At 37.4% G+C, this 22160-nt stretch overlaps 1 protein-coding gene across 8 annotated transcripts in view; it reads left to right on the top strand.

Moving 5' to 3' along the window:
• ITSN1 (intersectin 1) overlaps positions 1 to 22160 on the top strand; it is a 139719-nt gene that overhangs the window by 46687 nt on the left and 70872 nt on the right. For 6 of the 8 annotated variants that reach the window (XM_063346119.1, XM_063346101.1, XM_063346110.1 and 3 more), the window contains 12 exons: positions 134 to 294; positions 1763 to 1942; positions 2574 to 2667; positions 5399 to 5499; positions 6117 to 6180; positions 8130 to 8267; positions 9226 to 9341; positions 12840 to 13102; positions 13914 to 14063; positions 14247 to 14387; positions 21235 to 21322; positions 21495 to 21634. In XM_063346119.1, the coding sequence (XP_063202189.1) occupies positions 134 to 294; positions 1763 to 1942; positions 2574 to 2667; positions 5399 to 5499; positions 6117 to 6180; positions 8130 to 8267; positions 9226 to 9341; positions 12840 to 13102; positions 13914 to 14063; positions 14247 to 14387; positions 21235 to 21322; positions 21495 to 21634 (1636 nt within the window). Of the gene's footprint in view, positions 1 to 133; positions 295 to 1762; positions 1943 to 2573; positions 2668 to 5398; positions 5500 to 6116; positions 6181 to 6376; positions 6568 to 8129; positions 8268 to 9225; positions 9342 to 12839; positions 13103 to 13913; positions 14064 to 14246; positions 14388 to 21234; positions 21323 to 21494; positions 21635 to 22160 lie in introns of those variants that run through there. The other 2 variants (XM_063346125.1, XM_063346134.1) reach the window with 2 other exon arrangements.

The following is a 22160-nucleotide window of genomic DNA, read 5'->3' as shown; positions in this document are numbered from 1 at the left end:
TTTTTAGCCAGGCATAGTTATTTTGAGTGGAAATTAACTAGTCTTGAATATACATGCCTGTATGCACACGCCTAGGTCAGTTCCTGAAGTTCATAATTTAAGAGTCTAACTGTGAAAATCGTGTATTTTGTAGGGCTCTAGCTGACATGAACAATGATGGGAGGATGGATCAGTTGGAGTTTTCAATAGCTATGAAACTTATCAAATTAAAACTACAAGGTTATCAGCTCCCTTCTGCACTGCCTCCTGTCATGAAGCAGCCACCTATTGCTCTGCCTAGTGCACCAGGATTTGGTAAGCTCTTTGTTTTCCTCCTTGGTAGCTTGTATTGTAGCAACCTAAGTTGAATTTCATTGTTGTTTTGCAGTTTCTAAAAGAAAATTTTAGGACAAAGTACTTTTAAAAGTACATGGACTCAAAACCAAATGCTGACACATGCATGCACATGCTCCAAAAAAAAAATATCTCAGTGAGCTTTTGGCACTCAACCATACTGAATAATGTAAGTTGAGGTCCTGTTTGCTTCAGGTCTTATAGTGCTCCCCATATATTGCAAACAGAATTTTTTGCAGGGGAAAAAAGATGGATCAGGTAGCAGGGCTAGTGCATTCCAAAGTGATGAGTTTTTATTTAAACTGTTATCAATTAAAGGATCTCCAGCTTTGGCAAGTTTAACTATGTTTTTCTTGACTTTTTATAAGTCATGGCAGTAATGCACCCCTCTGCTTTTATTTTCTGAACAGTGCTGCACTGGTATTAGCCAGAACAGCTGCTGCTTCAGTTCTCGTGGTTAAGTACTGCCAAGGTTGCCACCATTTCAAGGAAAAAAGTAGGGGAAATGGGATGGTGAGAGGAAAAAAACTAAATGAAGCTGAACCTCGTGTTTGATACCTTGATGTTCTGCTCTATTCTGTAGTGAGAGGTTCTTTACCTTTCTGTTTTAGTCATTGCTGTAACTCAAGTTGATTGGTGCCTGAGAATCACTGCTCTCCTTAAGAAAAGAGAATAGTGCCTTTGATAAACTGTGGTGTTTGACCAGTTGTTACTTCCACAAGTTTTACAGTTTTATTTCTGACTGTAAGAAATCAGTAGAATTGAACACAGCAAATACTGGTTTAAGTGAGAAAAGGCATAATAAAGTCAAACACAGAAGAAAAACAGCAAAATCTGTGATAATGTCTTTTCTCATTCACTGTAAACTTGATCTCAGCTGTTTGCACACACCCTCATTCTTCCCATTGGCATGACTGGACCTCCTTAACCTCCCTGTTATCCATGCAACTGTGCTTACACCTAAAATACCTCATTACTGTGCTTTACCCTATTAGCTTTGCACTGTTTCATCTTGACAATAGGCTGCAAGCAGTTATCCTGAAGCTTGTTCCTTTCAGCTGTGGCTAAATGTAGGCCTTGGGTTCATTACTCACTGGAAGTTGACAGTGCTGCTCTTCATTTAGTTCAAGGCAAACAATTCTTTTCTTCAGCAAATGCTAATGGACTTTTTTGGTCAGTGTTGCATCCAGTGTGATCTTATATGCATACATTATAAAGTGGTATGTTGTTCCCTCTGCATTGTTTTGTTCCCCTGCCATGCTAATGGTGCAGTGGACTGTAAGAGTTCTTTCAAGGAGTGTGTGGAAGTTTCCATTTCAATTTGCCCTTTAATTCTGCATTTACTGCTGGGTTGCAGGCTGCAGTTAAATTGTTATATCATATTAGGAGTCTCTAAATTAGAAAAAATATCTCCTTTTCTTGCCCCTAGGTATTGGGGGCATTGCCAGCATGCCATCTCTTACAACTGTTGCCCCAGTGCCAATGGCATCTATTCCAGTAGTAGGAATGTCTCCACCATTAGTATCTTCTGTTCCTGCAGCAGCAGTACCTCCCCTGGCTAATGGAGCTCCTGCTGTTATACAGCCTCTGCCTGCTTTTGCTCATCCTGGTATGCTACATCCTGAGACTCTGTTTACTGTCTTGCTCTTAACAAATTATTTTGCCATTTGCTTTGGATCCAGAGAACAGTAGACGTGGAATTAGCCATTCTAACTTACTTTAAAGAATGACTCTGGGTAGGGACTGTACTTTGGTTTAGCCCAATGTAATTGGTTAGCAAACTTGTATAACAGTTAAAAGAATGAACATGGACGTACTGTACTGTAATAATCAGTCACGTTAAGCAAAATATTAACCCTGTTATAACAGCACTGCGATCAATCTAGCTTGCCAGTAAACTGTTACCTAGAAATTGATCCTCTCCTATCTATTTATAACTATTAAAGTACTACTGTTCATTGGGATTACTTTAAAATACTGGACTACATATGATTTCTAATGTTATTCACAAAAGAATTGGATATCAACAGGGTTTTGCGTAAAACTGCAAAAATAAAAACATGAGAGAAGTGCCTGTGTGTTTTCACCTATTTTGTTAGACACTGTTAACTTATCTTAATACTTTTAAAAGGGATATTGTCAGAAGAACCATAATGATGGTAGGAACTAAATGAATGTCATTGAAATCCTACAGTTTAAAATCCTAATACTAACAAATACATGTATTCTCTTATTTACAGCCACATTGCCAAAGAGTTCTTCCTTTAGTAGATCTGGTCCAGGATCACAGCTAAACGCAAAACTGCAAAAGGCACAATCGTTTGATGTGGCTAGGTAAGTTGGTATGGAATGAGTGTATGTGTGTATCTGGTTCCCCAGAGCTAGAAAAACTACTTCTCTTTCGCAAAGTTGTTTTCTGAAATAATATTTATTTGCAGAAATCAGTTCCTGCTGAGATACTACTTCAGGATTTCATAGGATGCTGTGGTTTTGCAAGGAATGTTCCATGAGTAGTGAATCATTGAAATATAATAATTAACTATTATAGTATGTGTTGACACTATTTTCAAATTCTTGAAAACTTAATTTCTTAGGAAAGTATTTGCTCTGTAAACACAATCTGCATTGTGTAATACCGCACAGGCACTCCTGTTAGTGTGAAAACATAACAAGTAATATTCTTTAAAATTAGCGTCTCTAGGATTATATTAAAAAGCAAAATATTTAATAGTTCTCATATTTAAAATGCATTCCACGTAACTGTTTCTTATATATTCCTCAAGTTCTGCATGAAAAATCACCTAAAAGGCTTTTAGATTATTTCAAGGCCTAGGAAAATGTACGGTTAGGCAAAATGTATTTTACGATGGTCCAAAGAATCTATCTAACAAAATACAACTTCCTCAGAGGAGGTAAGATAATAATTTCCCAAAATCTTTATAAATCAAACTTTCTCACAGGTCTATACTGCAGATTTTTTTTGTAACAAGAAAATGGCTTGGGACGTTATTTAATTATCTTTTTATTTTCATTTTTCTGCTGCAGGTTTTTCTTGTGCCCTGGTATTAGATAGGTGACACTACTGGTTATTGTCAAATAGAATTAAAAATCTTTCAAAACAAACCATTCTTTTTCTCTTTGAAATCTAGTACTGTCAGGAATGTAGTAGTGATGCTCTAATATAGTTTGCGGAGGTACAAGAAGCTTTGTCTAAACAGCGCTAAGTATTTATAATGAATGAAGTTCAAGAAACTTCAGCTGAAATAGCTTCTAGATATTCCATAAGAGGGCTGTTATAGTTTTGTGGTTAGCTATATCTGAATCTTGCTGGTCGCTTTTATTGCCAACAGAGGCATGAGCCTCAGGTGAGATGATTTCCTTTCTGAGGCGAAATTGCGTGGTTCTCTGAATCTGTTTGGGCTGGAGTTGGAGCTTCCTTAGCTCAATCACTCTTCAGTAACTCTAAAACATCTGCCAGCAATAAAGGGGGTATTCTTTCACAGACTGCTGCTAGAGCTGAGTGGTGAACTGGTGTGTGTCTTCAAGTTTTATTTTGGAGAAGTAGATAGCAAGGTAATTGATTTGCAGAGCCTATGGAAAGGGAAGAAGAAGAGCCAAGCCCATTAAAATTAAATGTAAAAGTGAAGTAATTTTTTTTTTTTTTTTCCTAACTGAGAATTACTTTGAATTTTGAGAAGGGTGAAATTCAGAATTCCATTTGTGGTGCTTTTATCACTCCATCTGCCAAGCCAGCCATAGTGAACTCTTGGCATGCATGGTGCTTGGCATACATGAGTCAACTGTTTTGTCCTCCAGCATTTTTTCTTCCAAAACTACCACTTGAGTATCCATGAAGGAGAGTTCCATTACTTAATGCGTAGTAACCTTACCTCACATATCAAGGTACATATATATGTGTAAGACAAAAGTAGACTTGGTGTGGAAACTCCAAATCAAGCAAAACCGGTGAGGGAGGAATTCACATGGATAAAACTTAAATAGTCAGCTTTTTTTTTTTTTAAACTTTCAATTCTTATTTTCATTATTTAAGATGCAGCTTGTTTTCGCTTTGTTCCCGTGAAAGAGTATTATTAAAGCACAATGGTTTGGAAATAGAAATAGAGGTATTAGCTGGTTTGGGTTTTGTCATATGAGAATAGGATATGAGGTCAATTAGTAGAGTACTCACATAATCCTTCTCAGCTCAACTTTGAAGGATCTTACCATGCTATCTACTTAGTGGACCAAGGAAAATGGATTTGGTGGTTTTGGTTCATTCTTTTAACTGTAATTTGATGTGCTGTTACAAATGCTTATTTAGTCTGGCTGCCCTTTTTTTTTTTTTTTTTTTCCTCCCCCCCTCTCCTTTTTTCAGCCTTAGCAGAACAGGACAAATTTTGAATGTGCCTAAAGACAGAAAAACTGTGCTCACTGTTTTTCAGTAGAAAGGCTTGTCAGCCTTCGAGCACAGAAAATTATAGTTACAAATAACAGCACGCAACCTATTACGTGAATGAATTAGAACTGGGAATATTACATTTGTCAGTTGAGTTCCATTACGAGAAACTTTGATTGCTTTCAAGTGTAGCTTTTTCACGCTTTTTTCTATGTTTTCAGCATATTTTACATTTGTTTTGCTTCATCAGCTTATGAATTATTTGGCTAAGATAACCAGTTAAAAGACAGGGTAAAATGAGATATTACTTCTGACTGTGGTAAGGCGTTTCCTATTTCATGTTTAGGTAAAAGCTTTTAGCTTCTCTAAACTGTTTAGGCTACTTAATTCTCTGCTAGTAAAGAAAAAAGCAAAACTCTTAGGCCTGTCATTCAACTTTACCAAAAAACATCTTCTAAGACACTGAATTATGACATTTTCAAACCAGAAGTCAAATCTGTTGTGGTTTCAGGAATAGAAGGGAATATTTGTGAAAAGAACTATTTCAGACATAAAACTCTCTCTGTGCAGCACTTCATCCTGTTGTATTTGTTAATTTCATGTGATTAAATTTAAAATTATATTCCTCCCTTATCCTGTTTTTATCCTTTTTTTTTTCCCTATTTCTAGTGTGCCTCCTGTGGCAGAGTGGGCTGTACCTCAGTCATCAAGACTGAAGTACAGACAGCTGTTCAATAGCCATGATAAAACAATGAGTGGACACTTGACAGGTACTGAAGAAGTTTTTGTTGTCTCCTTTTTTTGAACTGTTAAGAGGCCAATTATAATAGCGTTTAGAATGCTATTCAGATAGTAAGAGAGTCTCATCTCTCTGTTGCCACCATCAACGTTTTTTCTGTTCGAATCTCCCAACTGTTTAATCTTGTTTAGAAGCAAATATTCATTGTAGCTGGGAACATTTTATCACCTTCTTTCCTTTATTTTCTGCAAGCTAAGTTGGCGGTGGGAAATGATTCTTGGAAATGGTACAATGGGTTATGTGAAAACTCATGCAGCCCTTCACAATGTTCAGTTCATCCACTGATGAGGGTGCCTATCCAATTTCAGAAAGAAACTAGAATGGTACTCTGGGTTAGTGTTACTAGTTCTGGTAGCATCTCTTTACCTTTCATAGCTTTTTTTTTTAAATCAGAGCGATTGTTTTAGGGAAAGGAAGGGTTATATATTTTCCGTTGGGGGCAGAGCCTAGTTCATGCTGGTAGCATCTCTTCGGTGCTGCCTGTTCAGAACTTCAGAACTAAGCTCTGCTTGTGCAGTAACTACTTGGTAATGCAAGAAAAGGAGAAAGTTGGTTATTTGTTTGTTAATCCTTGTTTCACTTTTTTAGGTCCACAAGCAAGAACTATTCTTATGCAGTCAAGTTTACCACAGGCTCAGCTGGCTACAATATGGTAAAAATAAATCTATCAATTTCCATCAAACTGGAAACTGTACTTAAACGTCTGTGGGTTTTTTCTCCCTTTTCAGTCTCCCTCTACTGATAAATCATTATATGTTGCTCTTTCTAATGTATAACTTTATAAAACAAAATCTACACTGCTGTGCTTGTATTAATATTACTTCACAAAAGTAATAGAGCATCTTTTATGCTATGCACGTAGATGTTTTGTAAGTTGGGTTTCAATTATGGGGTTTTTAGGAATACCAGATGTTCAGCCTCCTATGTCTTCCACATCTCTGGCCATATGTGATACAACACCAGTGAAACTTATACATTTGCACAGGTTGTACAAAAGGAAGCTTAATCCAGAACGGTTTGGGGCTCATCTGCCTTTTATGTGAGTTTCTAAGGGCTTATTTCCAAGGGGCTGGAGTTACATACGTTTAATGGATAGAGGATTTGTCTCAGCTTCTCTTTTTCCTTTCAACTTGTTTGCTGAAGTTTATTGTGTTCTTATTGTCACATGGAAAGTTATTTCCAATTAACTTCTATACTTTATTGTCAACTCACTAACCTGTGTGAGGATGTCAGCTGTGTTGTTCCTCTAACTGGTGGTTCAATTGCACTTGCTTTCTTTGCTAAGCACTGCATTTTTTTTTATATCTTAAAAAGCGCTCTCTCCTTCTTCTCTGTTTCCTAACAAAGCTACTGTAAGGGGAAAAAAAAAATACCAACCCAGTCATCCAGCAGATGATTAACCAAAAAATACTCTGCTTGTTGCCAGCGTTTAAGTAGGTTGTGTGGGCAGGGGAATGATATCAGCATACTCCAGGAGTTCTAAACATAACTCTCTTAATATTTGACATTCAAAAGTGCCAAGCCTATTGAGATAAGGAATGGATTTTACAGCTTTTGTTGTCCTAAGTATTGCTCCCTTTCTCTGGCAATGGAATCGCTGTTGCTGTTCTCTGGGTCTGTATTTGTCCGTCTGTATTGGGATTGGATTCACTGAGTTCTAGACACACAAAGTGAAGTACTGATACGCAGCCTGTCAGCTTTTCTGTAGCAGCTGTTTTGGTATTTCAGTAACAAAGGTGTGGACCAGACTTATATCTTGACGTGCTAGATTTTCATTTTACTGGCTTGTTCTTGTGCCCTAGCCTGAGGAGTTCAGCAACGCAAGCATGGATCAAATGTGGCTATAATTGTCTTCCAAATTTAAATCCCATAAACAAAGTCTTGTGCCTTGAGACATCAAAGAATATGTATCAATTGCTTACCTTTGATTTCATAGTATCATGGGAGATTTTCCTGCATGATTGGAGTGCCACATTCTAAGAAACAAAGCCGATGTTTAGGTTGTTAAATTTTGTCCAATACCACCTTAACATGAGTAAAAGCATTTTGTGCATCTCTTGGAGCACTGGTTTTAGGCCATCCAGAGATGTTACTCCATAATTTTTAATATGTGCACAATGCTAAAATGTTTTTGTGCTTGTCAGGACTAGAATGTTAATGGCTTTGATTTTAATGCAAATGTGTGCTCTGGAATGTGAGATAGGAGCCTCCAGGGAAGAAGGAGGCCAAACCAAAAATTCTACCAAACACCTGATCTGATTCTTTTTTAAATGATACTGTGTAGTGGATGTTCACAACGTGTCCAAGAAAACTCGATTGATTAACATTACTTATATAGCATATAGTACAGGCAGCACTCAAAGAGCAAGTGAGGTAGAAGCCGTGGCTATAAGGGTAGTTTCAAGGCAGACATGCATGAGAAACGTGGGGAAATAGTGAAGCATTTGGGGTTTTTTTTCTTTATTTGTTTTGAAGAAACAAAGTAGCATAAAAAAATGAAAAATTGAATTAATTTGGAGCTAAATACGTTAAAACTATGCTTTTTAACAATGATTTTTAATATTTAACAATTTACTTACTTTGTACCTTCCCTTTAAAAAGGAACCTTTCTGATATTGATCAAGATGGAAAACTTACAGCCGAAGAGTTTATTCTGGCTATGCACTTAATTGATGTGGCTATGTCTGGTCAGCCGCTGCCACCTGTACTGCCTCCAGAGTATATTCCACCTTCATTTAGGTAACTGGTTGTAATTCTGGAGTTTTGTGCCTAAATTTTTGTTTAATTTGGGAAAGCTGTCCTGTGACTGTAAAGTGCAAGAGATGGAAAAGTAACCCCTCTCCTTTTTGTACCGCATCTCTGGCACAGAGTAACTTCTCGTTGGGAAATGCTTATCTAGCTTTTTGGTTTTATTACAAGTACTGGGTGCTGGAATTAGCAAGAATTCCTTGTATGAATACAGTTTTGGTCAATGTTTTATACTAGCATACCTTCCAAAACTTACTCAGTCTGGCCATATAAATTTAAAGTATTGTAGTTCAAGCTTCTACTTCTGTGGAGCAAATGGGATGTATGGGAATTCAAAACATGCTATGAATTTACACTGTAGCAAATTCAGGCATCTTTTGATACAGTTGTATCTGTGAATAGTAGTGATGAGTCATTAATTCTGTTTCTCTGTTCCACTTTTTTGTGGAGAAGTGGGTGGGAAGACAGTAACAACAATGGAAAGAAATGTTTGCATACAATCAGAGCTTAATGTTCTTTAAGTATCCCCCTGAAGATTACCGTTTTGTTGTTTATTCCACGTGGGGTCTTGTTTTTAGCTTGACTATAGTGAGCTTTTCCTCTGTCTTTGCAACTTTTGCTATAGTTTAAGTTGGCATTTCCTCAACTTCAGACTGGTCACAAGTAAGAGATCTTGGTGACAGGGTTGAACACATCTGTAAGTTGCATGGAGCTGTGAACTCTGAACTAGGTTTCTCAGGTCACCAGTGTGTGCTGTTGGGACTCTGAAGGACACTGTTATCTTAATGGCAACGTGTGAGTAAAATCCTCTGGACAACACTGAGGGAACAATAAATATCATAAAGCATTACATCATTGCATTTTATTTATGATTTCATCATTAAATCATAAATTAATTTGGCAGGTATAGGTTCTTTAAAGCAACTTGAAATTCTCATTTTATTGACAGAAGAGTACGCTCTGGTAGTGGCATATCTGCTGTAAGCTCAGTATCTGTAGACCAAAGGTTACCAGAAGAACCAGCATTAGAAGAAGAGCAGCAGCAGCTGGAAAAGAAATTGCCAGGTAAGCAAACAAAAAGAGATGTATTGTATGCTGTTATCAGAAAGGCGTTATCAACAGGTTATATGCTGTGGAGTTATAAAGGCTTATTAAGAAATGTTTTCTTTCCAGATCTGTTTGTGACATGGCAGAGGCATAACCAAAATGGTGCCTGGTCCAACTAATTCCTGACTGTTCCATGATCCTTTGTGTTAGTGACAATGGAGATATGAACAACATTCAGGCTGTTTATCTTATGTGTAGAGGCAGCACTTTGCAGCGCTATTATAGGACTTCAGTGAAAACTTTTTACTGCCTTGGTCTTCTGATTTAGGTGTAGTTTGGCTTGTGTGCTCTTTAAAAGATCACAATGTACATACAGAGGCCTGTTTCATTGCAGGGTGTGTAACAACGTGGTTTTTATACAAGCTTTAGTAGCTCTGCTTTTGGGAAAATTAAAAAAAAAAAAAGAAAAAAGAAAAAAAGGAAGAAAAGGAGAAAAAAAAAAAGGGGGGGGGGGTAGAAAGCCTCCTAGATGCTAAAAGGCTAAATGTTAGGAAATGTCTTAACACTTCTGATCATCCCCTCACTCTTCTTTGTACTTTCTTTACTTTTGCTCTATTTTATTCTAAGATGACCAGAATGTCACACAGTTGAAGATGTAGCAACATAACAGATTTATGCAGTGCCATAATAATGCTTTTCTGTTTTGATCTAAATTATTTTCCTATTTTTTTAGTTGATTCCTGACACTGTATTGCCTCTTTGATCACAGCTTAGAGCTGTGTTGATGTTTTAGAAGGCTTTCCACAGTAATGCCAACATCCTTCCACAAATCTGTTAACCATTTTAGAGCTCATGACTCTGTGTGTTTAGTTAGGATTATTTTATTCCCCATGTATGCTACTCTGTGTCCATTAACATTTGAATTTCCTCTGCTTTTTCATTGCTGGATCACTCAGTTTGTAAGATTCTTCTAAAGCTCTTCACAGTCAGGTTTTTATTTTAATAACATGACTATCTGGCATCATCTCCGGAAGGTGTCTTGTTACTTTTCAGTCTCTCCCAGATCATTGTTGCACACTGAACAGCACAGTTGCTAGTAGAGATCTTTGAAGGAGGCTACTAAGAGTCTTTCTGTCATTGTGAAAGTTGGTAATTTATTTCACCCCTTAATTCTAATCTTTTAACCGCTTGTTAGTTCCCAACGACCTTCTGTCTCTTTCCATACTAGGTTAGTTCAGGGGATTTACATGTCAGCAATTCAGGTAAAACTCTTGTCTTTGGTTTGTATTTTATAACTAACCGCTGCTGGCAGTCTGCTGGGTTATTCCCATCTGTAGGAGGATGAAGGCAGATAGCAGGCACTGCTGAAGCAGACTTTACTGAGGTCTCACAAAGAAACATTTGGTCACAGGTGAGATATAACTCTCCTGTATTGGCTCTTTGAGGCCTAAGTCTTGTGTCTCTGGCATCAGAGTATTTTGGTATGCAATTTGTAGTGTCAGGAAAGTCAACCACTGCCTTGGCTTAGCTTCTTAATTAGATTTCGAAATCACACAAGTATTCTTCTGTTGACTTGATCTTCTTTTTCAGCTTGCTTATTGGTAGAATTGGGTTTAGTAGACTTGAGAGGTAGCTCTTTCCTGCATTAGTTCTTCCATGGTATCATGTTTAGTCATGTATAATACATGTATAATAACTAATTCTCTGTCTATTGTAGCCTCTGCTACTTTGCCCAGCGTGGGAATAGACTAACTTGTCTGTAGCTTTCGGGATCACGGTACTGTCTTTTCTTAAAGACTGGTGTTGCATTTGTCATCTTCCAGTGTTACAGCACTGCCGTTGATTAAAGGATGGATTACACAGCACAGCTAGTAGTTCATTAATTTTGTATTTGAACTATGGATTAGCATTGTCTGGATTTGGCAACCTTTGTTTTAAAACCATTTCTGCTTTCAGTTAAAGATGAACTAGAGTGTATAAGCCTTTTACTGTATTTGATATATAGCTTTTCAATGGTGAAGATAACTGATAATAGTGGATGGTGTCTTGCTTTCTTCATTGGCTTTGCTAAATCTGGCTAGGTGATTTTTCTGTTTTTCCTTTGAGACATTTGAAAGTTTTTATTGTTGGCTTTCACATCCTTTTAGAAGCTTCCCCTTAAGCATAGTGACACAAGCCAATAACTACTTATTTAATTTGCTAGAAATTGTTCTATTCTCTTTTGTACTTTGGATAGGCTTTGTTTTGATATCTCTGGTAGCTATCTTGATTTTGCTGAGTAAAATCAAGCCATTTTAAAACCAGCCGTTTCTTCTTAATGGTATTGTGTTTTCTGAGCCTTGAACGTGGTATCTTAATGTCCACACTACTTGCAAGTGTTTTGCTCTTCTACCTATTTCTTATAACTGACTTTCTTGACGTAATTTTTTTTTCACCTTTTTGCTTGTTTTCCTGAGTCGGTGGGAGTTATAATCACATTCGCTGTCTGTCAGTCTGTATCTTAATATTCTTTGAACCCAATGGCTAATTTTAAACAAACTTGACAGACATCAAAGTGGTTAAACTTTTGCAAGTTTTGTGAAAATTGGTGACTTGCAATAGGAAAGGGGTCCAAACTTAGAAAAATAAAAGAATTCAACTGGTTCAGCAGATGTTGAGCCAACGTGTCAAACAGTGGTGCACACTTTGAAGTAAATATGTACTATCTCTTGACTTGCATGCCAAAAATGTACATGTTGGGCATGCAGGGAGAGAAATATAGAATATGGTGTATGGGACACAGAGTATGAAAAGAAACAAAGTGAAGTGGAAAGAATAACTTGGAAGAACTGTGAGGGAGGGGCCTAGGAATGTCAAACAGGGAAAGGACAGTCCCTGATATTGCAGAAGAATGTCACGGAACCCATGCTGGAACTGAGGTCATTCTTTAGGACAGTATGTGTTAAGGATGTGAATCTGCAGGAATCAAGTCTTCCTGAGCTCATCTGCTCAAGAATTTAAGCAAGCCATTTCTTTTCCTGACAGTAATGCATAATCTTATGAGAATATCAAGTTTAAATACATTCTGGTCATTTGCATAATGACTTTTTGATGGTATCGTCAGCTGCATTCTTTGACTTGTAGTAATTAAAGTGTTGGTTCTTGTACTGCTGCTATTATCAAATATATAGAGGAACTCCAGATCCTGTGTCCTCAAAGAGGATTGGCTGATGAATGTGTTGTCTAAATTATACCCACTTGTTGGGCTTTATGGAGAAACCTAGAAGCCTGAAGAATGGGAACCGAAGTTCACACCTTGGTTTCCTAAGGATGTGGATTTAAAGGGTTCTACAACATAAATGCTAATGATAAAACCTAGAATTACCTGTACAGCTATATTATCAGTAGTTGAGAGCTGCATCTAGTACTGTTGGAAGGTTGTTTGACTTTGATTCAGCATATAAGGATTTTTAATTTTTATTTTAAGTCAGTAGCAGACTTTAATTCTTGTTTGCTTCATGTTTCCACACATTAAAGTTACGTTTGAAGATAAAAAACGGGAGAACTTTGAACGTGGCAATCTAGAACTTGAAAAACGGAGGCAGGCTCTCCTTGAACAGCAACGCAAAGAACAAGAGCGTCTCGCCCAGCTGGAACGGGCAGAGCAGGAAAGGAAAGAACGTGAGCGGCAGGAGCAAGAACGTAAAAGACAACTGGAGCTAGAGAAACAGTTGGAAAAACAGCGGGAATTGGAACGGCAGAGAGAAGAGGAAAGGAGGAAAGAAATAGAAAGAAGAGAGGTAATCAACTGAACAAAAGGAAGGTGGTTATGTCACTGGCAGCTGTGTTTGATTAGAAATGTAATGTCTACAAATAAAATGTAATGTGTACACAAAATATTTCACTGTCATTTTTAGTAAGTGAACATTTAAAGAATTAACTTAAATTTCTGGGTTTTTGAAGGTAAGGAAAGAGTCAGCTATCTTTATTTTTCATGTGCAATGAATGGATGAGACACTTAGATCTAGGACAATGTGCCCCTAACCTCTGACTTCTTTAAAGATAATAATTATTATTATTTTCTTTGATATAAAGAGATGCTTGAATGAAGAAAAACTTATGGGCATTGATGGTATTCATGATTTTCCTGCGATGAGTTAATTTGTTAAAGAAAACACATACTGGTTAACTTAAAAAGCTATTATTTTCTCACATTGACAAATGATGCATTTAATGCAGTAGCATTTGTCTATTCTTTAAAAAGCGCATAATGTCTAATGTTGGAAAGAGATTTGATGCTATCCTGGAGAGTTCATGAAGCCTTAATATGAAAGAACTTGTTAAATAAGAAAATTGGATCTTGGGGAAACTGATTAAAATGGAGTGATACGCTGTTTAGTCACCTATCTGCTATACAGTGAAGCCCAATTTCACCAGTGCTTTCAAGCGAGCATGTAAACAATTGAGCAATTTGTGTGTTCAAATAGAGGCACGTATTTAGTCCACACTTTAGCAGTATATTTATATTAATGTTTTATTTGCACATTACAATATGAACATTAGCGACTAGAATAGTTTCTCAAAATAGATCTTTTTTTTTTAACGCTACAGGCTGCAAAACGGGAACTTGAGAGGCAACGGCAACTTGAGTGGGAGCGTAATCGTCGGCAAGAGCTACTAAATCAAAGAAACAAAGAACAAGAGGACATAGTTGTTCTGAAGGCAAAGAAGAAGACCTTAGAATTTGAGCTGGAAGCTCTAGTAAGTAATCGTGTTGCAGATAAAGCACACAAACACAGAAGTGACTGTGGTACGGCCATGTTTATTTTCTGAAATTTCAACTTTCAAATATGGAATAAGAGTACTGTTTAGATCCTGCCTTGCATGACAAACCATTCTGGTAAAAAAAGAGAAATATTTTTCTTTTTTTTTTTTTCCCTAAAGAATGATAAAAAAAATCAGTTGGAGGGAAAGCTTCAGGATATCAGATGTCGGCTGTCTACCCAAAGACAAGAAATTGAAAGTACAAATAAATCTAGAGAACTGAGAATTGCAGAAATCACCCATTTGCAACAGCAGCTACAGGTGAGAAAATGGTCTCTAATTTTGTTCTTAGGCTTGCATTTTGACCTCCTCAACTGCATCAATATTGCATCATGCAAGCAAATTTGCCACAATATAAGATGTGTTGTTCCTTGCGCATAAGGAATCATTTCAGATAATTCGTCATTCTTTTAAATGAATGTTCTTCAGACATGTCTAGGGATTGCTTCCTACACTTGAAGGTGTGTCTGTGATTATCGTTTCATCCTCATGGAATCCTGTTGTGGGGAGCAGTAAACAAATTGTTTGGCTGAAGGTGTTAAAGGGTTTGGGAGGATGAGGAGAATGAAATTTTGCGGCATCTGTTTTTGTTGGTGGTGATTGCTGTGTGTGCTGAAAGAAAGAGTTGGCTTTGAAGTGGCTTTGTGATGATGATTTTTTTTTTTGTAATTATAAAATAATGACCTTTCAAAATTGAAGTTATGAGTTAAGCCTGTTAGTTCTTGGTCTAACCCTGGCATTCATCTTTCCTACTTCTCTATCTAAAATCCTTTGTCAAATTAAAGATGGAATTGAGTTGATGTCTGCTTTTAGTGAAAGAATGTTCTTGTCAATTTGTAAAGGCTCCTAGATGAGTTGTAGTATTTGATTTAGGTATTTTTCTCTTTATTAAATATTTTATATTGCTTGAAATTAATTCTTGGCCAGTAATGGGGGCTCTAAGTGCTTTTCCAGCACTACAAAGAGAATTTCAGACTTATGTTATGAGGGCTTAGGTGTAAAACCTATCTTAAAACCTAATCCTACTGTTCCATTTCAACTTTCTAAGCATAATTAATATAGTACATTCATTTGAACAAAACCAGAATTTGAAAGCTCAGGTTTTTTGTTTTTATGTTTGAGTATTTTTTCACACTTTATTTTTTTCTTTCTGAAAACATCTTGCATTTCTTTTGAAGTTTTGTGTACATCATTATGCCTTTCACAAGACATCTTTCTTTTGGCAGCAGCTTGTTATAAAGAATATAATTTAGGGATCATATTCTTTTGCAGTGTTTGTGTCCATTTGATGCAACCAATAGCAAAAAAGAAATGCTGTTAAGGGATATTTGTGAGGTAAACAACTACCATGGTTAGGCTTGAAATCATTCTTCTATCTCTAACGAAATGCTCCTGTATTGGTGACTGAAAATTGACTTGAAAAGGTCAAGCGGCATCAAATCAAGTGTAGGAAATTAAGTTACACGTAGTAGTACTGGCTCAAAGAGACAAAAAACTGACTATGCTTGATCAAATGCATGGAAAAGCCCCCATTTACCTGAATAAGTTAAACACTACTGATCTTATGTGCACAGCCAATCTCCATATAAAAGCAATAACCACCTGAATTTCCCTCTAGCCCTTCTGTTCCGAAATCTTTCCATAGAAATGGTCTAAGGTACTGTAACTCAGTTCAGAAGAAGCTAAGCAGCTTCATAGCCATTGATATTTCAATAAATTGAACTGAATCCATATCCTGCTTTCATGTGTCATTTCTGTTAACTTGGTAACTTTTGCTCAGTTAGCCTCTGTAGTCAGAAAAGATGAAGTAGCTCTTTGCTTTTGTCATAATGTAAGAAATTAAGAAGGAAAAAAATGATATGTTACAGTAAAAAGCTGTAAGTCGTTTATTTTATAGTAAAGACCAATGTGTTGGGATGGTGTCCCATTATAACAGACTGTTGTTGTTTAACCTCAGTCAGCAACTAGGACCGCACAGCCCCTCATTCATTGCCTTCCTGCCCGCCTCGAGTAGGGTAGGGAGAAAAGGAGGGGGGGAAAAAACCTCATGCATTGAGATAAAGACGGTTTAATACAACAGTAACAGAAGAGGAAACGAATAATAATAATAATGATAAAAGAATGTCCAAAATAAAGCGATACCACACAAGTCGCTCTCACCACCCTATGATTGGTTGCCCAGCCCATCCCAAGCACTGATCGCAGATTCCTGCCCCCTGGCCAACCCCCATTTATGTACTGAGCATGACGTCTATGGTATGGAATATTCCTTTGGCCAGCTTGTCCTGCCTATGCTCCCTCTCAGCTTCTATGGGAAGCTGAAAAAGTCCTTGACTAATGTAAAGATTACTTAGCAAGAGCTAAAACGGTATGTGTTATCAACATTATTCTCATACTAAATCCAAAACACGGCAGCTACTAGAAAGAAAACTAACTATCCCAACTGAAACCAGGACAGAGACATTGTAAAAAAAAAAAAAAAAAAAAAAGTGAGAAAATATCATTATTATCAAGAACTTGGAATGAGCTTCCACAGCTGGGTATAGTAAATGGAAGGTTCAGAGGGAAGAGAAAAAAAAAAAAAGTGAAATCAACACTACTGGGAAACAAATTAAGTATCTTTTTAATAAGTACTAAATAAACAAGGGGCAGTGTTCTCTCTAGACTCATTAACAATTTTTTGAATTTTTAATCATATCCTTGGCTGATCGTAGATGTGCTTTTTCCTTACCTACAGTTTTTATGCAGCGATTTTAACTATGTCACCATGAAAGAAAAAGTTAAGGAGGGCAGAGGGATTCTTTACCTTCCTAACTTTCAGTTTGTGCTGCTTATTAGCCAGTCACAATGGCTGAAAAGCAGATTGCCTTTTTTTTTTTGTCTTTATTGAAACATCTGGCGAAGTACAATGAATTTGGCACAGTTGTCTACGTTTTACTCATTTTGGAATTACTACTATATCTAATGTTTTTTAACTGTATATGGTCATTGTAATTGGTGCTAGATGGTATGTGTCCGGCAGATTAGTTAATGCCTATTCACTTGCTAAATTGCTTCCTTCACAATGACTGTAAGAGCACTTCTGTAATGAAAGTCATGCTTGCCTTTCCTGGCGGTTGTTTTGTTGGATTTCTGGTTTTGAGGTGTTTTGTGTTTTGTTTTGTTTTGTTTTTTTTTTTTAAGTTGACAGCAATAGCTGTAGCTTTGTGATATTATCTTCTCTCAGGTGATCATTCATCTCAACCATTAATATTTCAGTTAGTGTCACTTGAGTGGTTTAGCATGATTGTGATCCCAGACAGAAGTGTCACTATTTTGTAAAAAAGGCCAAATTTTATCTGGGGAGAACCTAAAAGAGTGGATAGCTTTTTCCTAAAAAAAAAAAAAAAAAATTAGTTTCTCAAATATCCTGTAAATTTTACTGTCTAATTTGTAGAGGAAAGACTAAAAACAGTAAGCAACTTTTTAAAAAGGAGATTTTGATCCTCTAAACTCTCGAATAGATTAAAAAGTCAATATTGTCAGTTATCTTTGTAGGGTGGTATATCTTCACTTGGAAGTATTTTAGTTTAATACACCTGACACTTGCTACAGAATGATGAGTTAATTCAAAGGAGTAATTATTCTTCAACTTATTAATTAGTTTCACGATGGAGTTTGACGAAACTCATGGAAGAAACTGTGTAACAATCCTAGGTGATGAAAATTTGTGCTAGTTAGTTATATGAATCTCTGATATCTGGTAGAGTGGTTATTTCCAGAGATGTTCAGAAAGATTCCACCTTCCAAACACCCTAACTGTATGTGTTTGAGTTATGTTTATACTGTCTACAGGGCTTCTGCTGGTTACCTTCAGGGATTCTTTGCCTCCTTGATGAACACTTGAGCTCCCAAGTAATTTGGCTTTCCTCTGAAGCACTGGAAGCAGAGTATGTGGCAGAGACGTAAGATGTATAGTGGTATCTCAGTTTCTCATACACTCGCTTGCTCAGGGTGTAGGATCAGAAGAGAACTTTCACTCATCAGATTGACAGGAACTGGGTTTTGATTGCTTTGTTTGCCTTCTGCTGCTATACGGGACGTTATTGAATTCTTCTAAATTTCTTGTTGCATGAAACTTCAGTGTTGGCGATGCCATTAGTTTCTTTCATCTGTTTCTTCAGTACAACTAAAGGATGTAGAAAAGCATGTTGTGGATGCTGTTGGAATAGATGCTTATTACGTGGTTGTCTGTGATTTCAGGAAACAGAATTTGTGAGCCTTGTGATCCCTTGGCATTCTCTGTCCTTAAATACTCTCCAATCTTAATACACAGAATAGTTTGAGTAGTCCAGAGTTTAGAAGTATTCTGGCCTTTAAAAATTAACAACTAAGGTTAGGATTACATTCCGCCCTGAAATATTGTCCCGTGTTACTTTTTGTGCTTGAAGAATGATAATTTTTCTGTAAATCCTGTTTCATTTTGACATCCATTCTGCTATTTGGCTTATCTCGATGGTTCTTGAATTGGAATGATAAAATTTTGATATCCTTGTGTCTTGAAAGACCGTTTCATTTCCTTTTTCTCTTGAGGTTTGTCCACCAATACATATAGTCTACTAGATGCCACCTTTCTTGGATTATGCTACTTGAAAACTTCATTTGTGTGATGACACAAAGCTGGGAGGGGTGGTTGACACACCGGAAGGCTGTGCCGCCATACAGAGAGACCTGGACAGGTTGGAGATCTGGGCAAAGAGGAACCTTATGAAATTCAACAAGGGCAAGTGTAGGGTGCTGCACCTGGGGAGGAATAACCCCCTGCACCAGTACAGGTCGGGGGCTGACCTGCTGGAGAGCAGCTCAGCTGAAAGAGACCCGGGAGTCCTGGTGGACAACAGGATGACCATGAGCCAGCCATGTGCCCTCGTGGCCAAGAAGGCCAATGGCATCCTGGGGTGCATCAAGAAGAGTGTGGCCAGCAGGTCGAGGGAGGTCATCCTCCCCCTCTACTCTGCCTTGGTGAGGCCGCACCTGGAGTACTGTGTCCACTTCTGGGCTCCCCGGTTCAAGAGGGACAGGGAACTGCTGGAGAGGGTGCAGCAAAGGGCTACCAAGATGATTAGGGGTCTTGAACACCTCTCTTATGAAGAAAGGCTGAAGGATTTGGGTCTCTTCAGTCTGGAAAAAAGACGGCCGAGGGGGGACCTTATCAACACTTATAAATACTTAAAGGGTGGGCGTCAGGAGGATGCAGCCAGGCTCTTTTCAGTGGTGCCTGGGGGACAGGACAAGAGGTAATGGGCAAAAACTTGAGCGTAGGAAGTTCCACCTAAACATGAGGAGGAACCTCTTTTCTTTGAGGGTGGCAGAGCACTGGCACAGGCTGCCCGGAGAGGTGGTGGAGTCTCCATCTCTGGAGACATTCAAAACCCGCCTGGACGCGTTCCTGTGCAACCTGCTGTAGGTGACCCTGCTCTGGCAGGGGAGTTGGACTAGATGATCTCCAGAGGTCCCTTCCAGCCCTACCATTCTGTGATTCTGTGATTTCCACGGTGCCTGTGTGGCATACTAATTTAATAATACTGTGTTCACATTTTTCATCACAAACTATGGCATGGGGCATGCGGGTATTTGGGTGAGAGGGTGTGGTGGAAGGGAAAGTGTGAACACAAATGACAGTGTTTTGCCTGTAGTTTAAGAACATGGTAATGGTGGTTGTTGGAAAGGAGGCAGGCCCTCTTAGGGAGACAATTTAGAAAATGGTCCATTGTGTATTGCTGTTTGTCATTTGGTTCTAGGTAGGGAATAATAGTGCCATAATAGGAATATCTGGCCTTCATAATATTCTTGAAGGGATGAAAAAGATCTGCTGATGCTATAGGCAGCACAGCTGAACAGTGGGGGACACATGTAACTCCTAATAGTCAGATGCATAGTTTGTCTTAATTTTGATACTTTGTGAATTTATCCTTGACTCTGCTGTGCTATCTAAGTATGTTTTCTGGAACATAAAGAGATTACAGTAGTATTCAGTCAGTACATAATCATAAAATCTAAGCTGTACACTGCAGATGCCTAATCAAAGCCTGCCATGAGTAAAGTGGGACAACCTCCAAGTCATGTCAGCATGGTCAACCTCGTGTTCTTGTAACAAAAACTAAAAACTTTTAATGGGACTCATTCTAGTATTAAGCAATTAGGTGACATTTATTTTTAGGATTGTGTTATGTAATTTGTAATCTGAAATGGCAAATTGAAATTGTCAGATGGTTGATTCCTCAAAAGCCTGCAATTCAAGACAACTGCTGAAATAAATTACTTAGTTTGTCTGAAAGATGGGGTGTTGACAGCCAAGCAGCTTTTATAAGTAAGCTGTTTCACCTCATGCTTCTATAATACATTTTGACAACTTGAAGTTGGAGGTCAAGGCTTCTGAAAGGTATATGAATTAGCACTTCATCCTTCAGAAGGAGCAAGAACATTCCTCTGAAGAAGGAATTTCTCATGTGCAAGGTCTCCTGTAATGTAACAGTGTACAATCTTATGACCACGTCTTGAAATTGAGAGAGATCATAATCCTCTTTCAAGAGAGCTAAACTGAGAGATCTGGGACTCAAGTATTCTCATCTAACAGAGCTTGTGTTGCATAGCTTTAGGCCATAATACATTCCTTCAAAGTGAAAGACTTTATTTTCTCTTCTTTAAATAAACTGTAAATATTTGCCTTTCTATTCCTGATCAAAGTTAATATTCATTTATTAAAATAAGAATGAAATGGTTCGTAAGTGCTTGTTCAAACATTTACTGGAATCTATCGTTGTCTATTTCCCCTGAATTTCAAGTAATATCAAGCCAAGTTACGTACTCAATGAGAATCACTTCTCAAGTAATACGGTTAAATTTGATATGCTTACTTTTTTTGTATTGTTAGAGAAATATATCTGAGTGGTAGTACCACGCAGATAGTGCTTGGATAATAGCAATAATATATAATTTAGTGAGAGAAAAAGTAAAGAATCATTTCAGAGGAAATAAAAATAAGAGATCTTATGGCTGAAGTCATCCCTCACTCATCTTTTTTTGTCTGTTTCTCTTGTTTTCTCTCTTCTTATTATCCTCTATACAGGAATCTCAGCAGATGCTTGGAAGGTTGATTCCAGAAAAGCAATTGCTTAATGATCAGCTAAAGCAAGTTCAACAGAACAGTTTGCACAGTAAGTCTTTCTGTACATGTCTAAGTTTGTATAAGACATGATGCTGCATTGCACAGTGTACTCTGTAATCTCTTTTTATGTGTTGGCAGATGCATGTTGAAAAATGTTGCTTCCTATGACCTAAAATTCTCTGTGTAAGAAAATACTTATTTGACAATATGTTTAAAAACAGGAGATTCTCTTCTTACTATCAAAAGAGCCTTAGAAGCCAAGGAACTAGCACGTCAACAGCTTCGAGACCAGCTAGATGAAGTAGAAAAAGAAACCAGATCTAAACTTCAGGAAATCGATATTTTCAATAATCAACTGAAGGTAATCCTAGACTTTTTAACCCTTTCTTCTAAATGTTAATTATTTTCTAACTTGTTTATGGAAAAAATATTGAACTAGAATGATTGATTTAAAATGTCAGTTTGGGGAATGCTCTCAACTATCTTTTTGAGGGTTTTGGGTTGTGGGTTTTTTTTGTTATTTGTTTTTTTTTTTTAAAGAAAATACTACTTAACATCCAAACTTGGAGTTTGAATCAACTTAGTCTGCAGAATCTATTTAAGAATAAATTTGAGCTCTGGTTCCAGACCCATGATTGTAAATATGAAATTGCCAGTTTCTGTCCTTTTGCATCAAAGTGGTACAAGACTGCAATACGTCAACAAATCTGCTGGAATCAGTACTTCAAATTGAAATCTTTATTAGAGAGACTTGATTTTCTTCTGACATGCAGAATTTTTATCTGCTGTTCGTAAGCTTATACTTGTTCCTGAATGTAGTTGTCCGTTGTTTGTGGTTTCATGCTTTATTGATCAGTCTTTTGTTAAAACTGTGTGATTTTTGTTTA

The sequence above is a fragment of the Chroicocephalus ridibundus genome, chromosome 1 (assembly GCF_963924245.1).
Source record: "Chroicocephalus ridibundus chromosome 1, bChrRid1.1, whole genome shotgun sequence".
In the NCBI taxonomy this organism is placed as follows: Eukaryota; Metazoa; Chordata; class Aves; order Charadriiformes; family Laridae; genus Chroicocephalus; species Chroicocephalus ridibundus.
Note: the sequence above shows the minus strand (reverse complement) of the source record. Positions and strands in the feature narration are given on the sequence as shown.